The sequence below is a fragment of the Dreissena polymorpha genome, chromosome 1, assembly GCF_020536995.1.
Source record: "Dreissena polymorpha isolate Duluth1 chromosome 1, UMN_Dpol_1.0, whole genome shotgun sequence".
Taxonomy (NCBI): domain Eukaryota; kingdom Metazoa; phylum Mollusca; class Bivalvia; order Myida; family Dreissenidae; genus Dreissena; species Dreissena polymorpha.
The window spans coordinates 112101659-112121969 of record NC_068355.1 but is presented as its reverse complement, the minus strand read 5'-3'; the positions used below and the strand labels follow the sequence as shown (position 1 = coordinate 112121969).

Genomic DNA, 20311 nt, shown 5'->3' with positions numbered 1-20311 from the left:
ATTGATAATGATCAATAATTGGCATAGCTTATTGATAATGTTCAATTGTTGGCATAGTTTATTAATAATGATCAATAGTTGGCATAGCTTCTTGATAATGATCAACAGTTGGCATAGCTTATTGATAATGCTAAATTGTTGGCATAGCTTATGAATAATGATCAATAGTTGGCATTGCTTATTGATAATAATCAATAGTTGGCACAGCTTATTGATAATGATCAATAGTTGGCATAGCTTATTGATAATGCTCAATAGTTCATAGTTTATTGATAATGCTCAATTGTTGGCATAGCTTATTGAGTTGGCATAGCTTATTGATACTGATCAATAGTTGGCATAGCTTATTGATAATGATCAATAGTTGGCATAGCTTCTTGATAATGATCAATAGTTGGCATAGCTTATTGATAATGATCAATAGTTGGCATAGCTTGTTGATAATGCTCAATAGTTGGCATAGCTTATTAATAATGATCAATAGTTGGCATAGCTTATTGATAATGATCAATAGTTGGCATAGCTTATTGATAATGATCAATAGTTGGCATAGCTTATTGATACTGATCAATAGTTGGCATAGCAAATTGAAAATGCTCAATTGTTGGCATAGCTTATTGAGTTGGCATAGCTTATTGATACTGATCAATAGTTGGCATAGCTTATTGATAATGATCAATAGTTGGCATAGCTTCTTGATAATGATCAATAGTTGGCATAGCTTATTGATAATGATCAATAGTTGGCATAGCTTGTTGATAATGCTCAATAGTTGGCATAGCTTATTGATAATGGTCCATTTTTGGCAAAGCTTGTTGATAATGCTCAATAGATGGCATAGCTTATTGATAATGCTCCATTGTTGGCATGGACACTGAATTTCTTAATATATTACCCTTATCATTGTGACTTGTAAACCATAAAATATTTTATTGGTTCAGACATTTTAACCTTAACAATCCAGGATAGTAAATATAGATATAAATGTTTATTACACAATAGCCAACTGGTAGAATGTTAATATAAGATTCAGAGCCAAACCAGGTATAATTAGCCTTGTTCTATGATAACTGGGCTTAATACATGTGCGCAGTCTTTTCCCAAATAAGCCTGTGCAGTCAAGAATGATCTGGGGTGGTATTCCATAAACATCTTAAGTCATTTCTTAAATAATTTCACTTAAGGTCAAAATTACAATGTTTTGTATTTCTTTACTATATAAGGAAACACATGTTTTTTGGTATTCCTACAAAAACATTGACATAATCAATAAAAAATGTTATTTTCATGTAAATCTTGATGCCAAACTATTGCAATATGAAATGAAACACTTAAGAAATTTTCCCAATTTATGGATAAGAATAAAACTTAACTTAAGATGCTTCTGGAATATGACCCCAGGTACAACACTTTCGGCATTTACTGGATTTTTCTTTATAAGAGACTTCCTTAAAACAAAAATTCCATAAAAGCAGAACGTGTCCTCCGGGATGAGGCTTCACAGTCTACTCTCGGACAACACTTTAAGCACATGCATTGAGCCCAGTTTCCCCAGGACAAGGCTCAATTCTGGCAAATTGAATGATAAATTCACAGCACAAGACTTGCACTCATTCACTGACCAGTTTATACAAAGCTATGGTGGTCTGGTTGGAACGGGCACCCCATATTGTGAGATCCTCTCTTCCGTACTCCTTCATTAACTGGTGAACCTGTCCAGAAAAATTATCAAACTTTAAAAAGAGGTCCTGAAAGGCCCAAAATTGCTGTCCTGAGATACAAAGGTACTCACCTGTTCTGTGCAGCCCAAGATATCATTAGAACAAATCTTAAGACAAAGTTTCATGAAAAATGAACTATATAATAAATGTAACTTTGAGAGTGCTTCATGTAACAAGGTTTTATTATAGCCATACAACTCAAGTCCCCGCCCCCTACTAGCCATGTTTTTTAACCAACTATTTTTGAACTCATCCAAGATATCATTACAACAACAAATGTTCTGACCAAGTTTCATGAAGATTTGACAATAAATGTGACTTTTAGAGAGTTGACAAGTTTTTACTATAGCCATTTAAGGAAAATTTCCCCGCCCACTGGGGGCCATGTTTTTCAACCAACCATAACCATTTGCGAAATAGTCCAAGATATCATTGGGGCGAATTTTCAGACCATGTTTCATGAAGATCTGAAAATAAATGTAGACTCTAGTGTTAACAAGGTTTTACTATAGCCATATAAGGAAAAATGCCCCGCCTCCTGGCAGCCATGTTTTTCAAGCAACTGAAACCATTTTCGAACTCGTCCAAGATATCATTGGGACAAATCTTCTGACCAAGTTTCCTGATGATCGGACAATAAATATGGCCTCTAGAGTGTTAAAAAGATTTTACTATAGCCATATAAGGAACAAGAGGGCCTAAAAAGCCCTAAGTTGCTCACCTGAGATACCAAGGAACTGGAAAGTTCTGTTCAGCCAAAGATATTATTAGAACAAATGTTTCAACCCAGTTTCAGGGGTGTAATTGAGGTGACAGCCGAGGGGAGGGGAGGAAAATTCTGCCAACTGATTTTGACTTTGCAAATCGGGTGCAGAACGCAATCATAAACCTTAAAGTGGGTATGCACGATTTTGAAATTGTAAAATGGAGAGAGGTTTCGCGGGCCGCGGATTTTTCAGGCCATTTATGAAATACGCCTGCGGAATTAGTCGTACCCCTTCCCCCATTTTTTAAAAGAATCTCCTCGAATCTCAGAAAGGACCACCTGACAACCGGATCTGCAAAAAGATCCGCAGAAAAATCACACCCCTAAGCCATTCCCTGCGCCCTGGCGGCCATATTTTTTAAGCAACCAGAACCCTTTTTGAACTTTTCCAATTTATCATTTGGACAAATCTTCTGACCAAGTTTCATGATGGTCGTACAATAAATGTGACCTTTAGAGTGTTTACAAGGTTTTACTAAAGCCATATAAGGAAAAGTGCCCTGCCCCCTTTCTGCCATATTTTTCAACCAATAGGAACTATTATCGAACTCGTCGGTCAAAGGGATGACAAAAGCTAACAATTAGCACCTAGTGCTCGGGTTAGTTAAAAAGCAAACTTCTTTTCAGCCCATAGTTCTGGAATTTGCATGAAATTTTACAATAAATTGTGGGGAATGGATACAATCTTTAAATATTGCTTGGGAACGCAGGCTCTCTAAAAAACAAGTTAACCTGGAGTAAAGAAGATATGAACATAAAGCACATTATGTATTTAATTTAATGAGTGATTTTACTAGTGACACAGCCACAAGTGAAATTGTTTATTTTCTATGACCAAAAGTGAATAAACATTTATAATAATTATTTTTTTTTGTTGCTTTTCCACTATTTATTTACATCTTGAAAAACTTTGATTTGAGAAAATATAATTTTTGCGCTTCAATCATTGAATGATCATTTTTAAATCACAGATAATCACAGATAATTATCACTTATAACAGAAACGCACTTAAAAAAACTTATTTTCTTTTATGCATTGCATGTGTATAATAAATCAATACCTTTCTTATCAGCTCTTCATTGTACACTTTTAAATCTATGTTTATTGGCGAGTTTGGAAATGTACTGAAAACTTCTCGTAGAGTTGGTATACGACGATCTTCACCGCAATGAAGTGTAAATCCTGAAAAAATGATATTAAATGAGGCTCAATCAGGGAAAATGGAGCTTAATGACACTTTCGGCCTAAACTGCATTTGCCTTTAGAAGAGAATTAATTTCCACGAAACATTTACGGAAAGTGTCATCCCTCATTTAAGTCGGATAATACTTTGTGCACATGTATTGAGTATGGTTTTCACCGAGCAGGACTCATATAAAAGGTTAACTCAATATAGATTAAGCTTACCTGGACTCATAAAAGGTTAACTCAATATAGATTAAGCTTACCTGGACTCATATAAAAGGTTAACTCAATATAGATTAAGCTTACCTGGACTCATATAAAAGGTTAACTCAATATAGATTAAGCTTACCTGGACTTATATAAAAGGTTAACTCAATATAGATTAAGCTTACCTGGACTCATATAAAAGGTTAACTCAATATAGATTAGCTTACCTGGACTCATATAAAAGGTTAACTCAATATAGATTAAGCTTACCTGGACTCATATAAAAGGTTAACTCAATATAGATTAAGCTTACCTGGACTCATATAAAAGGTTAACTCAATATAGATTAAGCTTACCTGGACTCATATAAAAGGTTAACTCAATATAGATTAAGCTTACCTGGCTTAAAATCCACTTTCATCTCTGGCTTGTAGCACGGTAAATCCTGAAATGATATAGTGACCATTGCTGTTATTTTGATTTTATCTCTATGTTTTACAATGAAACGGTTAAAAGGTTAATATTATTATATTACTGCAGAAATGCAAATGCTTACATACATTTTGACTCGTAGCCAGAAACAAAACAAATATATTAATGGCACCTGAAAAAGCACAATACTGCAAAGTAAAAGGTTGAGTTTCTAAGTTCCCCTTTTCAATAAATATGGCAAAGGAAAAGCATTTAAATGATGGCAAATGACTACCATAAAAAAGGATTGGCGAAATATTGTAAACCGTAAAAACCATGTAAAATATGGAAATTGTTACCTTCAAAAATCAATTAAAATTAAAGTCTTGACTTCATAAAAAGAAGAAATACAAGAAAAATCAACTAGCAGCATTGCAGTAGGTTCATACAAAAACAATTGACACAAATATTCATGATGACCACTTAAAACAAGAGCACCGCCTTGCGGGTGCAGACCGCTCATCTATTTTCTTTTTAAAGGTGAGGGGACTCTCATTTTCAATCACAAAGGAGGGAGGGGTGGTGTGGAGAGGGGTGTATAGTGTGGGAGTGTGGACATGTATTACATTATCTTCCAAACATGCGGAAAAAAAATGCAAAAAATAAATAAATTGGGGAGGGTGGGTGGGTGGGGGGATTCTTGCAGGTTTTTTTTCCACTTTTTGGGAAGATAGCCCATGGCTTTGGAATTGGGAATTTTATCGGCATTTTCATGAAATTCGGAAAATAAAATTCATTAGCCTTTTTATTCCAAACAAAAAGTCCACTGATTAGGGAAATACTAAATTTGATATAACTCTTTATAATCATTCAAATTAAAAGAACACAATCATACAATACTTTGTTAGATGTAATTGAACACTTTAAAAAAAAAAAAAAAAAGTCATTTATGTTGTTTTTTTTGGAAATTGGGAATTTTTTGTCACATTTTAGGAAAAAAGTATACTTTTTGGAATTGGGAACATAGCCGAATTTCGGCTATAAAATCGGGCCAAAAGAAAACCTGTCTTGGGTGCGATGGTTGGATGGTATTTCAAACATAAAATGATAAAAATAAATATTTGTGTTTTTTAACCGTTTCAAACAAAAATAATTTGGGGGTGGGGTGGGGGGGGGGGGGGTATAGTGTGAGGGTGTGGTGATCATTTGTGAGATGATCTTAAAAAAAATAGGCGAGGGGGGCGATTCGGGGGGAGGGGGGGGGGGGAGGGTGGAGGGGGGGGATTCTTGGGTGAGATGGTTGGACGGTATTTCAAACATAAAATAATAAAAATAAATATTTGTGTTTTAACCGTTTCAAAAAAAAATTGGGGGGGGTGGGGGGGTATAGTGTGAGGGTGTGGTGGTCATTTGTGAGATGATCATAAAAAAAAAATATTTAGGGGGGGGGGGGATGGGGGGGGGAGGGCACAGGGTATGGTTTGGGTGGAGTCTTTTGTGGTATGTCAGGTAAGAGTAGTTTTGTCAAAGTATCAATCAAATCTAATCATAAATAAAGAAGTAATGGCAATTTTAGCATAATTTAATAATTTGACCTTGAGAGTCAAGGTCATTCAAAAGTCATGGTAAAATCAACTTGCCAGGTACAGTAACCTCATGATAGCATAAAAGTATTTGAAGTTTGAAAGCCATAGCCTTCATACTTTAGAAGTAAAGTGGATCGAAACACAAAATTTTACCATAAATTCAAAGTTACTAAGTCAAAAAAGGGCCATAATACCGTAAAAATAACAACCAGAGTTATGCAACTTGTCCTTTTACTGTACCCTTATGATAGTTTGCGAGTGTTCCAAGTATGAAAGCAATATCTATGATACTTTAGGGGTAAAGTGGACCAAAACACAAAACTTAACCAAATTTTCAATTTTCTAAGTATAAAGGGCCCATAATTCCGTCAAAATGCCAGTCAGAGTTACATAACTTTTCCTGCACAGTCCCCTTATGATAGTTAATAAGTGTTGCAAGTATGAAAGCAATAGCTTTGATACTGTAGGAATAAGGTGGACCTAAACACAAAACTTAACCAAATTTTCAATTTTCTAAGTATATAAAAGGGCAATTAATTCTGTCAAAATGCCAGTTTGAGTAACATTACTTTGCCTGCACAGTCCCCTTATGATAGTAAGTGTTGCAATTATGAAAGCATTAGCTTTGATACTTAAGGAATAAAATGGACCTAAACACAAAACTTAACCAAAATTTTCAATTTTTTAAGTATAAAAAGGGCACATAATTCTGTCAAAATGCACGCCAGAGTTATCTAACTTTGCCTGCCCAGTCCCCTCATGATAGTAAGTAAGTGTACCAAGTTTGAATGCAATAGCATTGATACTTTCTGAGAAAAGTGGACCTAAACGCAAAACTTAACCAGACGCCAAGGTGATGACAATAGCTCATAGTTTTTTTTTCAAAAAATAGATGAGCTAATTAGTGAGAGAGCTTACCTTAAAATCAAGAGATGCTATATCCGCATCTATGCCACATTTTGCTAGGAGATGACCGTCATGTGACACTACAACCTCCCCGTCTCTGGTCAGATGGACATCCAGCTCAAGCATCTCTGTCCGCTTGCTGACAGCACTAAACAGCACAACAGCAATAAAGTATATATTAGAGCCTCTTTCTGGGTGAGCTGGGATGTATGCTTGTAACTAAAGGGTCATCCCAGATAAGCCTGTGCAGTCTACACAGGCTAATCAGGGAGAACGTTTTCCACCTAAACTGCAAAAAAAGCGCAAACTTTCATCCCTGATTAGCCTGAGTAAGGCAAATTTTGACAAAATAGATATGATTTGTTAACATGCAATAGAGGACCACAAGATGAAGTTACACACCAAATATCAAAACTCCTTTCTCTTGACATTGTGGTCTTAAAAGAATATTTCCTTTTTAAATCTTTTGTTTAGCTCCTGGGACCTACATAAGCAACAGACCAGAACGATTTGAACAACTTAGCAAGTGAGCAATCAAATGACAATTCCTGTCAAGTTTCGTTAAAATCTGCCCAGCAGTTGAATGATATTGTTAGAAAAAAGTTTACGCGCACACAGACTGCAGACGACAGAAATGGCAGTATCTTAAAAGTGACCCATGAGTACTTTGTGATTTGGTGAGCTCATATATAACTAAGAAGAGGAAAACTGTAACATGTTACAAACGAAATAATAAACCCTTGGCCCTTGGGGTCTTAGAAGATTTTTGAAGTTACTAAATAAATCAATCTATATAAAGCCCTTTGACCCTTAGGACGAGGCAAGTTTTGCCACAAGAACAGGAAATTTCGCACCATCTGACAAACCTACAAACAGGCAGAACCACTGCTGTAATGCCCGATTGGTTAAAAGGTGACATACTATTAGTCAAACCTTGAATAGCAATAACACAAATGACACACACAAGTAAACTGAACTTTCCTGAATAACCTTGCCTCAAAAAGAAGAAACTTTGGCAACAGCAATACGAACTGTCTCAAAGTGTTACAAAAGCTTGATATATGTTGAGGTCAAACATAAAAATATATGTTTATTTCCCCTCTCTGACCTATGACAAATAGGGCTAATTAGGTAGGTAGGTAAATAATTGTGTTTTGTCAATGTAATTTTAACAAGAGCACCGCCTTGTGGTTGCAGACCGCTCATCTATTTTCTTTTTAAAGGTGAAGGGACTCTCATTTTCAATCACAAAGGAGGGAGGGGTGGAGTGAAGAGGGGTGTTAGTGTGGGGTTGTGGACAGTTATTACATTATCTTCCAAAAAAGCGAAAAAAAAAAAAAATAATAAATCGGGGGCGGGGGGGGGGGGGGGGGGGTGGGGGGAAGGGCGATGGGGGGGGGGGGATTTTTTGGGTGCGATGGTTGGACGGTATTTCAAACATAACCGTTATAATTTGTGAGATGATCTTAAAAAAAAAAAAAAAAAAAAATTCGGGGGGGGGGGGTGGGGTGGGGGTATAGTGTGAGGGTGTGGTGGTCATTTGTGAGATGATCTTAAAAAAAAAAAAAAAATAGGGGGGAGGGGAGGGGGGAGGGAGGGGGGTAGGGCACGGGGGACGGTTTGGGTGGAGTCTATTGTGGTATGTCAGGTAAGAGTAGTTTCGTCAAAGTATCAATCAAATCTAATCATAAATAAAGAAGTTATGGCAATTTTAGCAAAATTTAATAATTTGACCTTGAGAGTCAAGGTCATTCAAGGGTCAAGGTAAAATTCAACTTGCCAGGTACAGTAACCTCATGATAGCATGAAAGTACTTGAAGTTTGAAAGCAATAGCCTTGATACTTAAGAAGTAAAGTGGATCGAAACACAAAATTTAACCATATATTAAAAGTTACTAAGTCAAAAAAGGGCCATAATTCCGTAACAATGACAACCAGAGTTATGCAACTTGTCCTTTTACTGTACCCTTATGATAGTTTTTTAGGTGTTCCAAGTATGAAAGCAATATCTATGATACTTTAGGGGTAAAGTGGACCAAAACATAAATCTTAACCAAATTTTCAATTTTCTAAGTATAAAGGGCCCATAATTCCGTCCAAATGCCAGTCAGAGTTACATAACTTTGCCTGCACGGTCCCCTTATGATAGTTAATAAGTGTTGCAAGTATGAAAGCAATAGCTTTGATACTGTAGGAATAAAGTGGACCTAAACACAAAACTTAATCAAATTTTCAATTTTCTAAGTATAAAAAGGGCACATAATTCTGTCAAAATGCCAGTCAGAGTTACATTACTTTGCCTGCACAGTCCCCTTATGAAAGTTAGTAAGTGTTGCAAGTATGAAAGCAATAGCTTTGATGCTTAAGGAATAAAATGGACCTAAACACAAAACTTCACCAAAATTTTCAATTTTCTAAGTATAAAAAGGGCACATAATTCTGTCAAAATGCATGCCAGAGTTATCTAACTTTGCCTGCCCAGTCCCCTCATGATAGTAAGTAAGTGTAACAAGTTTGAATGCAATAGCATTGATACTCACTGAGAAAAGTGGACCTAAACGCAAAACTTAACCAAAATTTTCAATTTTCTAAGTATAAAAAGGGCACATAATTCTGTCAAAATGCACGCCAGAGTTATCTAACTTTGCCTGCCCAGTCCCCTCATGATAGTAAGTAAGTGTACCAAGTTTGAATGCAATAGCATTAATACTTTCTGAGAAAAGTGGACCTAAACGCAAAACTTAACCGGACGCCAACGCCGACGCCGACGCCAAGGTGATGACAATAGCTCATAATTTTTTTTCAAAAAATAGATGAGCTAAAAATGAATCAAGTGTGTGTAAGCTGCAATTCTAAAACACTGTGTACGAGTTATAGAGACTTGATTTGGAATGGACCATTATGCCTTTTCATGGCCATTTTGGGGAAAAATCAAATTTCATAAATAGGATTTGTTGTGTGTGAAAAGTCCAAGGATTTGGATAAAACAAATTTAATGCAACTCTTTTTAATAATTCAAATGTGAAGAAAAAGAACATATACATTTTAAATTAAAGTTACACAATTTGTTTTTAAACAAGCAAATTCGTTGAATTGATATCCCCCGCCAATATGCTTCTGGACACAAGTGTTATATTTGACACTCAAAAATTCATTTTTTCAAGATACAAAGGGCCATAACCCTGTTTTTAACATCCAAGTATCCATATTTATACTCATACCAAGTTTCAATGAAATCAGTCAAAGCACTTCCAAGATACGGCTCCGGATGGACGGAAAGATGGACAATGCCAAAACAATATCCCTCCGCCGATGACGGGGGATAATAAACTTGAGGTATAATTATCATTAGTCACTTCTTGTCACTTTTTTGGAAAATTTTGTTTTCACTTCTTGTCACTTTTTTTAATTCCGTAATTATGCTGTTTAACAGACCCATAGAAAAGGCCTGACAAGATTGTAAAATATATAACTAGACAAATCTGACATTCCAGAAAGAATATTACAACTACACTTGTCAATGAACTAGAAATCTGACAATAAAATTACATGTACTTGATGTTCTTTATTCAAAATCACAATTTTCTGTGAAATTATAGGAGCGTTAATCATCAATAAAACTATCTTAGACACAGTTAAAGTTCCATTCTACTATTACCTGACATAATTATGGGTGCATTTAATTAATTACCAACAATTTTATGAAAAACTCCCAAAAACTAGTTTTTCATAATTTAAAGAGACCTTTTCACAGATTTTAGCATGTATTGAAGTTTGTCATTAAATGCTTTAAATTGATAAATGTTAACATTTGAAGCAAATTTCTGCTGTAAAACAAGATGTGTTTGTGAAACACAATGTCCCCCTATATGATGTTTGACATTGTAGGATGACCTTGACCTTGTGAAGGATGACCTTGACCTTTCACCACTCAAAATGTGCAGCTCCATGAGATACACATGCATGCCAAATATCAAGTTGCTATCTTCAATATTGCAAAAGTATTCATAAAATAAGCGATTTGGGCCATATATATTTGACCTCTGACATTGAAGGATGACCTTGACCTTGACCTTTCACCACTCAAAATGAGCAGCTCCATGAGATGCACATGCATGCCAAATATCAAGTTGCTATCTTCAATATTGCAAAAGTATTCATAAAATGAGCGATTTTGGCCACATATAATTGACCTCTGACCTTGAAGGATGACCTTGACCTTGACCTTTCACCACTCAAAATGTGCAGCTCCATGAGATACACATGCATGACAAATATCAAGTTGCTATCTTCAATATTGCAAAAGTCTTCATAAAATGAGCGATTTTGGCCACATATATTTGACCTCTGACCTTGAAGGATGACCTTGACCTTTCACCACTCAAAATGTGCAGCTTCATGAGATACACATGCATGCCAAATATGAAGTTGCTATCTTCAATATAGCAAAAGTTATTGCAAAATGTTAAAGTTGGCGCACAGACAGACAGACCAACAGACAGGGCAAAAACAATATGTCCCCCACTACTATAGTGGGGGACATAAAAACAAGAATAAAATTAAAGAAAGAATTAAGTCATTCTAAACACGGCTCGAACCACTGACCCTTGGAGTAAAAGTGTAGCACTGAAACCACTCAGCCATCCGTGCTAATATGGTAAGTGATGTGTCAGCCATCCGTGCTAATATGGTAAGTGATGTGTCAGCCATCCGTGCTTATATGGTAAGTGATGTGTCAGCCAGCCGTGCTAATATGGTAAGTGATGTGTCAGCCATCCGTCCTAATATGGTAAGTGATGTGTCAGCCATCCGTGCTAATATGGTAAGTGATGTGTTTTATTCTTTATATAAAGCAATCCACTTAATGTCACAAAAAATAACAATAACAACAGCACTCTCAAAATAATTCAATCAATCAGGTTTTAAATTGTCAAACGATGCATATAATGGATATTTTCGAGCAAAGTAAATGTTCAGTATTACTGTTTCCTCGCAAATATCTAAAACAACAAGAGCTTTCAGAAGACAGCGCGCTTGACTTTTCGAGTGCTTGACAGTATAACGAAAGCCATCATGGGGAAATTGTTCATATTCAATAATGTCAAGGTAATATAGTCATATTCTAACAGGAAGAGGACCATAATTGAAACATATTGATGTTTAATAATGATAATAAGGTAATTCAAAGGTCAAGTTCAAATTCATCTTGCCAGGTACAGTACCCTCATGATAGTAAGAAAGTATTTGAAGTTTCAAAGCAATAGCCTTTATACATTAGAAGTAAAGTGCATCTAAACACAAAATTAAACAAAATATTCAAAGTTACTAAGTAAAAAAAGGGCCATAATTACGTCAAAATGCCAACCAGAGTTATGCAACTTGCCCTGTACAGTCCCCTTATGATAGTTAGCTAGTGTTCTGATAGCAATAGCTATGATACGGGCAAAAGCCCGCGAAGCGGGCGTTGACCGTTTATTTGTATCACTTTTCTGAAATACAAAGAGACATTACCTTATAGGGATACAAGTCAAATAATTTCTGCCGTCACCTATTTTCGCGATGGAAAATCATAGAGCGCTGGAAAACATAGACACTTCGACAAACGCTATATGTCACGTAGATGCATTCCTCATGAAATAATACGGCATGGCAGTAATTATTAAGTAGCGAATCGTACTCTTTGTTATTGTATTATGATTTTCTACGATCAAAATACGTCTGTTTGCCTCCCTGTGTGACACTTCCTGTTTCCCATAATGCATTGCAAATTGAAAATTGCTCTAGATGTTGTTAACAAAATCTTAAAAAAGATAACCCGTCTAAATTATTTGCGTACTTCCGGTTTACAATACCGAATAAGATTAGTTTCGAATCAACTTCTTCAATGAACCCAATAATCTATAGTTAATATTATCCCTTTACATAAATAAACAATTGTTTAAAAGTTTAATCTGTTCACAACATGAACGGCCGCGTTTCTTTCGACGACAACTATACATGTCTGTGTGACGTCACTGCTTTTCGTCAATACGTCATTAAGAAGTAACAAGAGGGCCATGATGGCCCTGTATCGCTCCACTGTTTTTTTATGCGAAAAAAACGCTCAATGCGCATGGGTTGAAATGTACTCAAGCATGTGACTTTCTCTGTCTATCCCTCGTCCCATTGGGCGCTTTAAGTTGGAAGGGTGAGCATTTTTATATATGGAAAAAGTTACTACTGTGTTAACTAAACAGACTCAAAAGCCTGTGAATTGTTCCTTTGAAGCACAGTCCCATTTCTTATAACGTAGGTACATTTATCTCTCCAAAAGATATTGTCGTTCTTTCTATTTCACATATTTTTAGATGCTGAAGATCAAATATACGCATTTGATTTGAAACAGATTCACAAGACCCGTAGGAATCAAAATGCCTTAACCCTTTACCAAACTACACATTTTGGACTTTCCCAATTTGAAAAAGGTTGCAGACGACAATTAAATTGTAATGGAATATTAAGGAAATAATCAGGTAGGGTAGAAATAATTGTGATAAAAGGAGAAATTGCTCATCTTGAGCAATTTCTCATTTTATCATATTTTTTTATAAAGTCGTCAGCTATAAACCCGTAAAATCCTGTTGGTGTTTGGCAAAGGGTTAATAATCTCTGGTTCCTTCTTAGAGCCTTTCACACATTTATAACAAATACAATAGTAGCATCTTTCTTTGTAAAGAATCATCTCAAACAAGGGCTGTTTGTAAAACATGCATGCCCCCCCCCCCCATATGGGCTGTCAGTTGTAGTGGCAGCCATTGAATGAATACATTTTTTGGTACTTTTTAGAAGATTTTTAAAGTTTGCACAAAATAGGCCTTATATAAGCAAATTTTCGATTTTTTGACTCCCCAGGGCGGGGTCAAATTTGACTCCAGGGGCATAATTTGAACAAACTTGGTAGAGGACTATTAGATGTCACTACATACAAAATTTGGTAGCCCTAGGCCCAATGGTTATGGACAAGAAGATTTTTAAAGTTTTCACAAAATAGGCCTTATATAAGCAAATTTTCAATTTTTTGACCCCTCGGGGTAGGGTCAAATTTGATCCCAGGGGCTTAATTTGAACAAACTTGGTAGAGGACAATAAGATGTCACTACATACCAAATTTGGTAGCCCTTGGCCCAATGGTTATGGACAAGAAGATTGTTAAAGTTTTCACAAAATAGGCCTTATATAAGCAAATGTTCAATTTTTTGACCCCCGGGGCAGGGTCAAATGTGACCCCAGGGGGCATAATTTGAACAAACTTGGTAGAAGACTATAAGATGTCACTACATAGCAAATTTGGTAGCCCTAGGCCCAATGGTTATGGTTAAAAAGATTTTTAAAGTTTGCACAAAGTAGGCCCTATATAAGCAAATTTTCTATTTTTTAACCCCCCCCCCCCCCCCCGGGGCAGGGTCAAATTTGACCCCAGAGGCATAATTTAAACAAACTTGGTAGAGGACTATAAGATGTCACTACATAGAAAATTTGGTAGCCCTAGGCCCAATGGTTATGGACAAAAAGATTTTTAAAGTTTGCACAAAATAGGCCTTATAAAAGCAAATTTTCAATTTTTTAACCCCCCGGGGCAGGTTCAAATTTGACCCCAGGGGCATAGTTTGAACAAACTTGGTAGAAAACTATAAGATGTCACTACATAGCAAATTTGATAGCCCTAGGCCCAATGGTTATGGACAAGAAGATTTTTAAAGTTTGCACAAAATAGGCCTTATATAGCAAATTTTCAATTTTTTAACCCCCCCGGGCAGGGTCAAATTTGACCCCAGGGGCATAATTTGAACAAACTTGGTAGAGAACTATAAGATGTCACTACATACCAAATTTGGTTGCCCTACACCATACGGTTATGGACAAGAAGATTTATAAAGTTTGCACAAAATAGGCCTTATATAAGCAAATTTTCAATTTTTTGACCCCCCCGGGGCAGGGTCAAATTTGACCCCAGGGACATAATTTGAACAAACTTGGTAGAGGACTATAAAATGCCACTACATACCAAGTTTGGTAGCCCTAGGCCCAATGGTTCTTGACAAGAAGATTTATAAAGTTTGCACAAAATAGGCCTTATATAAGCAAATTTTCAATATTTTGACCCCCAGGGGCAAAGTCAAATTTGACCCCAGGGGCATCATTTGAACAAATTTGAAAGAGGTTCACCACAGGAACATTCCTGAGAAATTTCATCAGAATTGGACCAGTAGTTTAGGAGAAGAAGATGTTTTAAGAAAAAGTTAACGCACGCACGGACGCACACACGCACGCACGCACACACGACGGACACAGGACCATGACATAAGCCCCGCTGGCCTTTGGCCAGTGGAGCTAAAAATTGAAACGGACATACTCTGGTGGATGTTTACATTGTTGAAATTTAATAAATTAATGGAATGCACTCGATTGGTAAGTCATTATTCAATTAAAATACTGCGTTTGGTTACATAAAACATCAATCTATATAATATTTCTAAAGATTACTTTTGATAACATGGGAACTGTTTTCGGCACATACAAAATTTCGCCGATTTTAAATTTAAGGTCATTATTATTCAGTCAAACTAATGGAACATAAAAGTTATCATTTTATTAAGTTTCGGAGTTATTTCTTGAGTATATTCTACGTGATTATTCTTAAGACCCTTTCTTTTGTGATGTATTAAGTTACGTTGTGATTGTAAACAATATTGCATCTCCGACTCACACTCGATCATTTTCGTACCAAACTGTTTCAAACTGTAAAAAATCAAACTGTGCTTACATACACATTGGAAATAGACTAATTCATATGTACAATTATGGAATCTTTTTGATTTTCTTTTAGAAGCTGCTCTGTCAAATGCTGGACTTCACACATTCCATGCAGCATTCTTCTGAGCAAAACTGACTGCGTGCTTTGTACTCAACAACGAAGCAATTCTGGACCTATAAAGCTTGACGGGGACTGAAACATTAGCAATTGTGACTCTGTAATGTTCAACGTTAGTGGACTGTAAAGAAACTGCAATTATTGTGAAGAGACTCTATATGTCTGTGAGCAAAAAGAATATACAGCATAACAAATATCAGGTGTGAAAACAATATGAAAGAATAGTGAAATTAACAATTTGCAATCAGGCATGTCAAATGAATTGTTGATATTAAAAATGATAGTTCCCAGGCAGCTCTAGACGTTTTTTTCTGTATTTCTATTACTAGTATTAATTCATAAAATGTATGCCACAATTAAAAAGCACAGGTTAAAACCCCGCGTTTCAAGCCACTTTTGTTAGGTACGATTAACCCCATAACTGCCGCATCCACGCCGAGAAAGAGTTATATAATTTATGCCAGAGGTTTCAGTTATTCATTCACCAATGGACACATAATGTTTAGAGACCATTGTGTTGTCTCATTGTGTGATGATGACTTTGAGTAATACATTGTACATTAAACAATATCTACTAAGTTGTTTTAAAGTATCAGATTTCTTGTTTATTATATAAATGAATGTTAATTTTTGCTTAAATATAAATGTGCATAATGCAGTGCCAGTAGCACACTTTGCAATATTTTTATTACAAAAGAGTGTGTTGTACACTTGAACTTATACATATAACTAATAATCCTTGCCTAAAAATTCATTTGACACACCTGAGACCATGTTGTGTATTACCATTATTATTTTGCACATTGGAAAAAATTGCAAATAAGCGAAAAGCAGAAGTTTAGTCTTGTCAACTGTCTCTGATTAATTTTTTGAAGACCATATAAGAAGCGAAAGTGTAGGATACGGTATTCATTTTATTTGATGACTGCTTGTTATTATTTCTTCATAGAAGGCGTACTGGATGAGTGGAGTACTTTTTTTGTGGTTCTACATCTTTGATGAAGTCAACTCATTGACATTTAGTGCCATGACTGAGCGTGTTTTTTAACTAACAAACGCGTGGTAGGAACTTACCGAATATATGCAAACTCATAACAGTGTGTCTAATACTACATGACTGTGTTGAGTGCACAGAAACAAGGGCGAGAAGATAAGGGTATAAATGAACATAATGAATGTGTTATTTTGTTTATGAGCTTGAACATACAAAAACTTGACTTTAATCAATTGGGATGTACATGCAGTTTAATAATCGGGTTGTTATTTTATAATCACATTCATGTGGAAACTGCCTAATTCACATGCAATGCGCAGCTGCTGTCTATATGTTTAATGCCACATTCCATAATGTCTGAATATCTTTACTTTCAAAACATGAAAATGAATTAAATGAAATGAAAATAAACGAAATAATGTAATTAAATTCAGGTGAAAAATATTTGATTATATTTTATTTAAATACGGTAAATTATTTACTGGTATAACAATTCTTGTTGATAACAGTAAATTCGTGATAATAAGTATGTTGTTGTTTATTTTTTGTCTCACACATAAAGTGACAGGTACACTCATATATTTAGCGTTAAGCTCATGATGTGGGTCTTCATCATAAACCTAAATTTTTGCTACTAGTATTTTCTCCTTAGCACCAACCTAGTAATGTTCTGTGTTTGCCATAAGCGATAGTTTTAACCAACTGTTAATTCCTGAGGATTCGGAAAAAGCTCTAAGCTCTAACAGTGCGGAAGATATGCAAAGAGTATTGTGTCCAAAGCCAAAGGTGATATTTCTGGTCTGTGTAATTTTGCGCAGTGAATGAGGTCTATGCACTTCTTTCAAGATAGACGCAAACACTCCCGCAAGCATTGTTGCATTTATATATTTATTAACATTAATTAAGTACAAAAAGTTTTTCATTTACATATGCAGGGGATACATTTTCGATGTCGATGATTTAGACATGGGACCAAAATAATGAAGTACGGCACCTTTTTTTTTATGCTTAAGTTAAATAAAATCGTTTTAGAAATAATCTCGCCCTAAAACATAAATGGCATCCCTGCATATGGAAAACATCAATAAAACACAGTTTCGCGAGATTTAAAAAAAAAAAAAAATTAACATTGTTTTGAAAAATGGAAACAAAAAATGAAATACATGTTTAAGAGTTTGAAAACAGTACAAGTGGTTACTATACAAAAAGCATAGATTCATATTTTGAACACAATAATGTCCATATATTTATTAAAAATACATGGTTATTAAAAAAAACTTAAAAAGCTTTTGCCCGTAAATTAGGTAGCACCTATAATCATATTACTTTAGGAGTAAAATGGACCAAAACACAAACCTTAACCAAATTTTCAATTTTCCAAGTATAAAAAGGGGCAAACTCTAAAAATAATGCTGACAGAGTTATGCACCTTGACCTACACAATTGTCTTGTTCTCATTAAGTAGTATATAACAGGGTTAAAGTTATTTGACTTTAAAAAAAACTTTAACCAACGGCGACGCCGGGCTAGTAGTATAGCTCTCATTTTTCTTCGAAAAGTCGAGCTAAAAATGTGCAAATCTAAAACATTTTGTTTTTAATTTTGTCAATTTACCAAATCATGAAAAGGTCCTTTAAAGTATGATCTGTTCTATGATGACACAATATGAAAATATTACGTGTAACTTTCCGGCATTAAATGAGGTGTAACCCGCATAACCGGACAGGATATTTGAACATAATTATGTTATGTTGCATTAAATAATTAAATAACAATAATAAATCCCATGCTGATGAAATTACTAAATATTTACTTTAGAATCACAGTTGAAACAAATTCTTGAATCAAGTCTTTAATGTTTTCCTTCGTGGACATACAAGGGGCAACTTGATATGTTACTGTGATTTTTGGAGATCTTGCTTTACTTGGTAAACACACTGATGACAGATTTGTAAACATGGCGTTTCATTTCTTTATCTTATCCTAAAACATTTTAACAACATCTGAAAACGAAAACAAATTGTGGTTGCAGCAATATCAGTAGTTCGGTTGGTAAGAAGAAACAAACATATTTTTATTTTTGACCATAGCGTGATTTTTTATTTGTGAATACTGCAAACTCTCTAAGACTTACTGTCTGAATGATGTCAATGTATTCTCACAGTTTTCCCCAGCCCCTGAAAGATTCACGTACTTATGGTATGTTTAGCACTAAAAAAAATGGGCCGTGCTCTTTCGAAAAGGGGTTAAATGCATGTGTGTAAAGTGTCGTCCCAGATTAGCCTGTGCAGTCTGCACAGGCTAATCAGGGACAACACTTTCCGCCTAAACTGGATTTTTGCTAAGAAGAAACAATCTTTAAAAAAAAAAAACATGCAGAAAGTGTCGTCCCTGATTAGCCTATGCAGACTGCACAGGCTAATCTTGGACGGCGCATTACGCACATGCATTAACCCCCCTTTTCACGGAGCATGGCCCATATACATTAACATTGATCAGATAAACTGTTTCACATTGTATAACACTGAAACATGTTTTTATTTAAAAACATAAAATACTCAAAAGCATAAAAAGCAACTTTGTTACTAATTTATTTCAGCAAAAAGTTGATATTCATCATTTAATTCTAAGACACATGTGTTTACACTCAGCAATATATTGATTAATGCATTTAGTTTAGTTTAGTTTAAACCTATTTATTTTAGCTCGATTGCATCGAAAGCCTAAGGCTTATATAAACGCTCTCGAGTCCGTTTCCTGGGCCTAGAACCAGTACTTGGTGTCTTTGGGGGAGATCTAAAGAACGCTCCCACGGTGGGGATCGAACCCGTGACCTCCCGGTCGCTAGGCGGACACCATATCCATTACACCACGGCGACCTCTGCATTTGACCAATACAGTGTCCAAGAAACATACATATAACAGAAAAGTTCAGGGATTTCAAATCATGTTGAAAACCATGAGTCAAATGACCAAGCCTGAAAATTGTAAGGGTCAAATAAATGTTTAGGGGTCTAAATATTGAGGCCCTTCAAAAAAAAAATTCAATATACATGTGCCCTGGTCTGTGAAAAACAGGTTTAATGCAATTGTGTATTGTCATCTAAGATTATCAGGGACAACACTTTCCCCCTTTATGATATTTTTCGTTTCAAGAAAGTCTCTTATTAGCAAAAATCCAGTTTAGACGAAAAGTGTTGTCCCTGATTAGCCTGTACGTACTGCACAGGCTAATCTGGGCGGACACTTTACGCACATGCATTAAACCCCCTTTTAACAGAGCACGGCTCATATCTATGATATAAATGTTTTATTGAGTTAGCTTCCTCGTAACATCTCAATCAAAACGATTAATGATTGAAGGCAAATAATTTGCAGGAGTCAACAATGAGAAAATTGTTATATACTTGCATAAAAAAACTGGAATTTGCTTAATTTGAAATCCCTGAAGTTTCATAACAAGAGCTGTCAGAGGACAGTGCGCTTGACTATTCGAGTGCTTAACAGTATAACGTAAGCCATCATGGGGAATTTGTTCATATTCAATAATTTATTAGACAATATTTGAAATATAAACAAGGGCTGTTTGTAAAACATGCATGCCCCCCATATGGGCTCTCCGT

The 20311-nt window shown here is 35.5% G+C and overlaps 1 protein-coding gene across 9 annotated transcripts in view; it reads right to left on the bottom strand.

The window, feature by feature from the left end:
* LOC127844583 (lysophospholipase D GDPD1-like) overlaps positions 1 to 20311 on the bottom strand; it is a 68957-nt gene that overhangs the window by 12216 nt on the left and 36430 nt on the right. For 8 of the 9 annotated variants that reach the window (XR_008032832.1, XR_008032835.1, XR_008032830.1 and 5 more), the window contains 5 exons: positions 18823 to 18865; positions 6796 to 6931; positions 4280 to 4325; positions 3549 to 3670; positions 1623 to 1712 (listed from right to left, as the gene is read on the bottom strand). Coding sequence is in view for 5 of the 9 variants with exons in the window: in XM_052374963.1 (XP_052230923.1) it covers positions 1623 to 1712; positions 3549 to 3670; positions 4280 to 4325; positions 6796 to 6931; positions 18823 to 18865 (437 nt within the window). In the remaining 4 variants the exon portion in view is untranslated. The remainder of the gene's footprint in view (positions 1 to 1622; positions 1713 to 3548; positions 3671 to 4279; positions 4326 to 6795; positions 6932 to 18822; positions 18866 to 20311) is intronic. The other variant, XM_052375003.1, reaches the window with a different exon arrangement.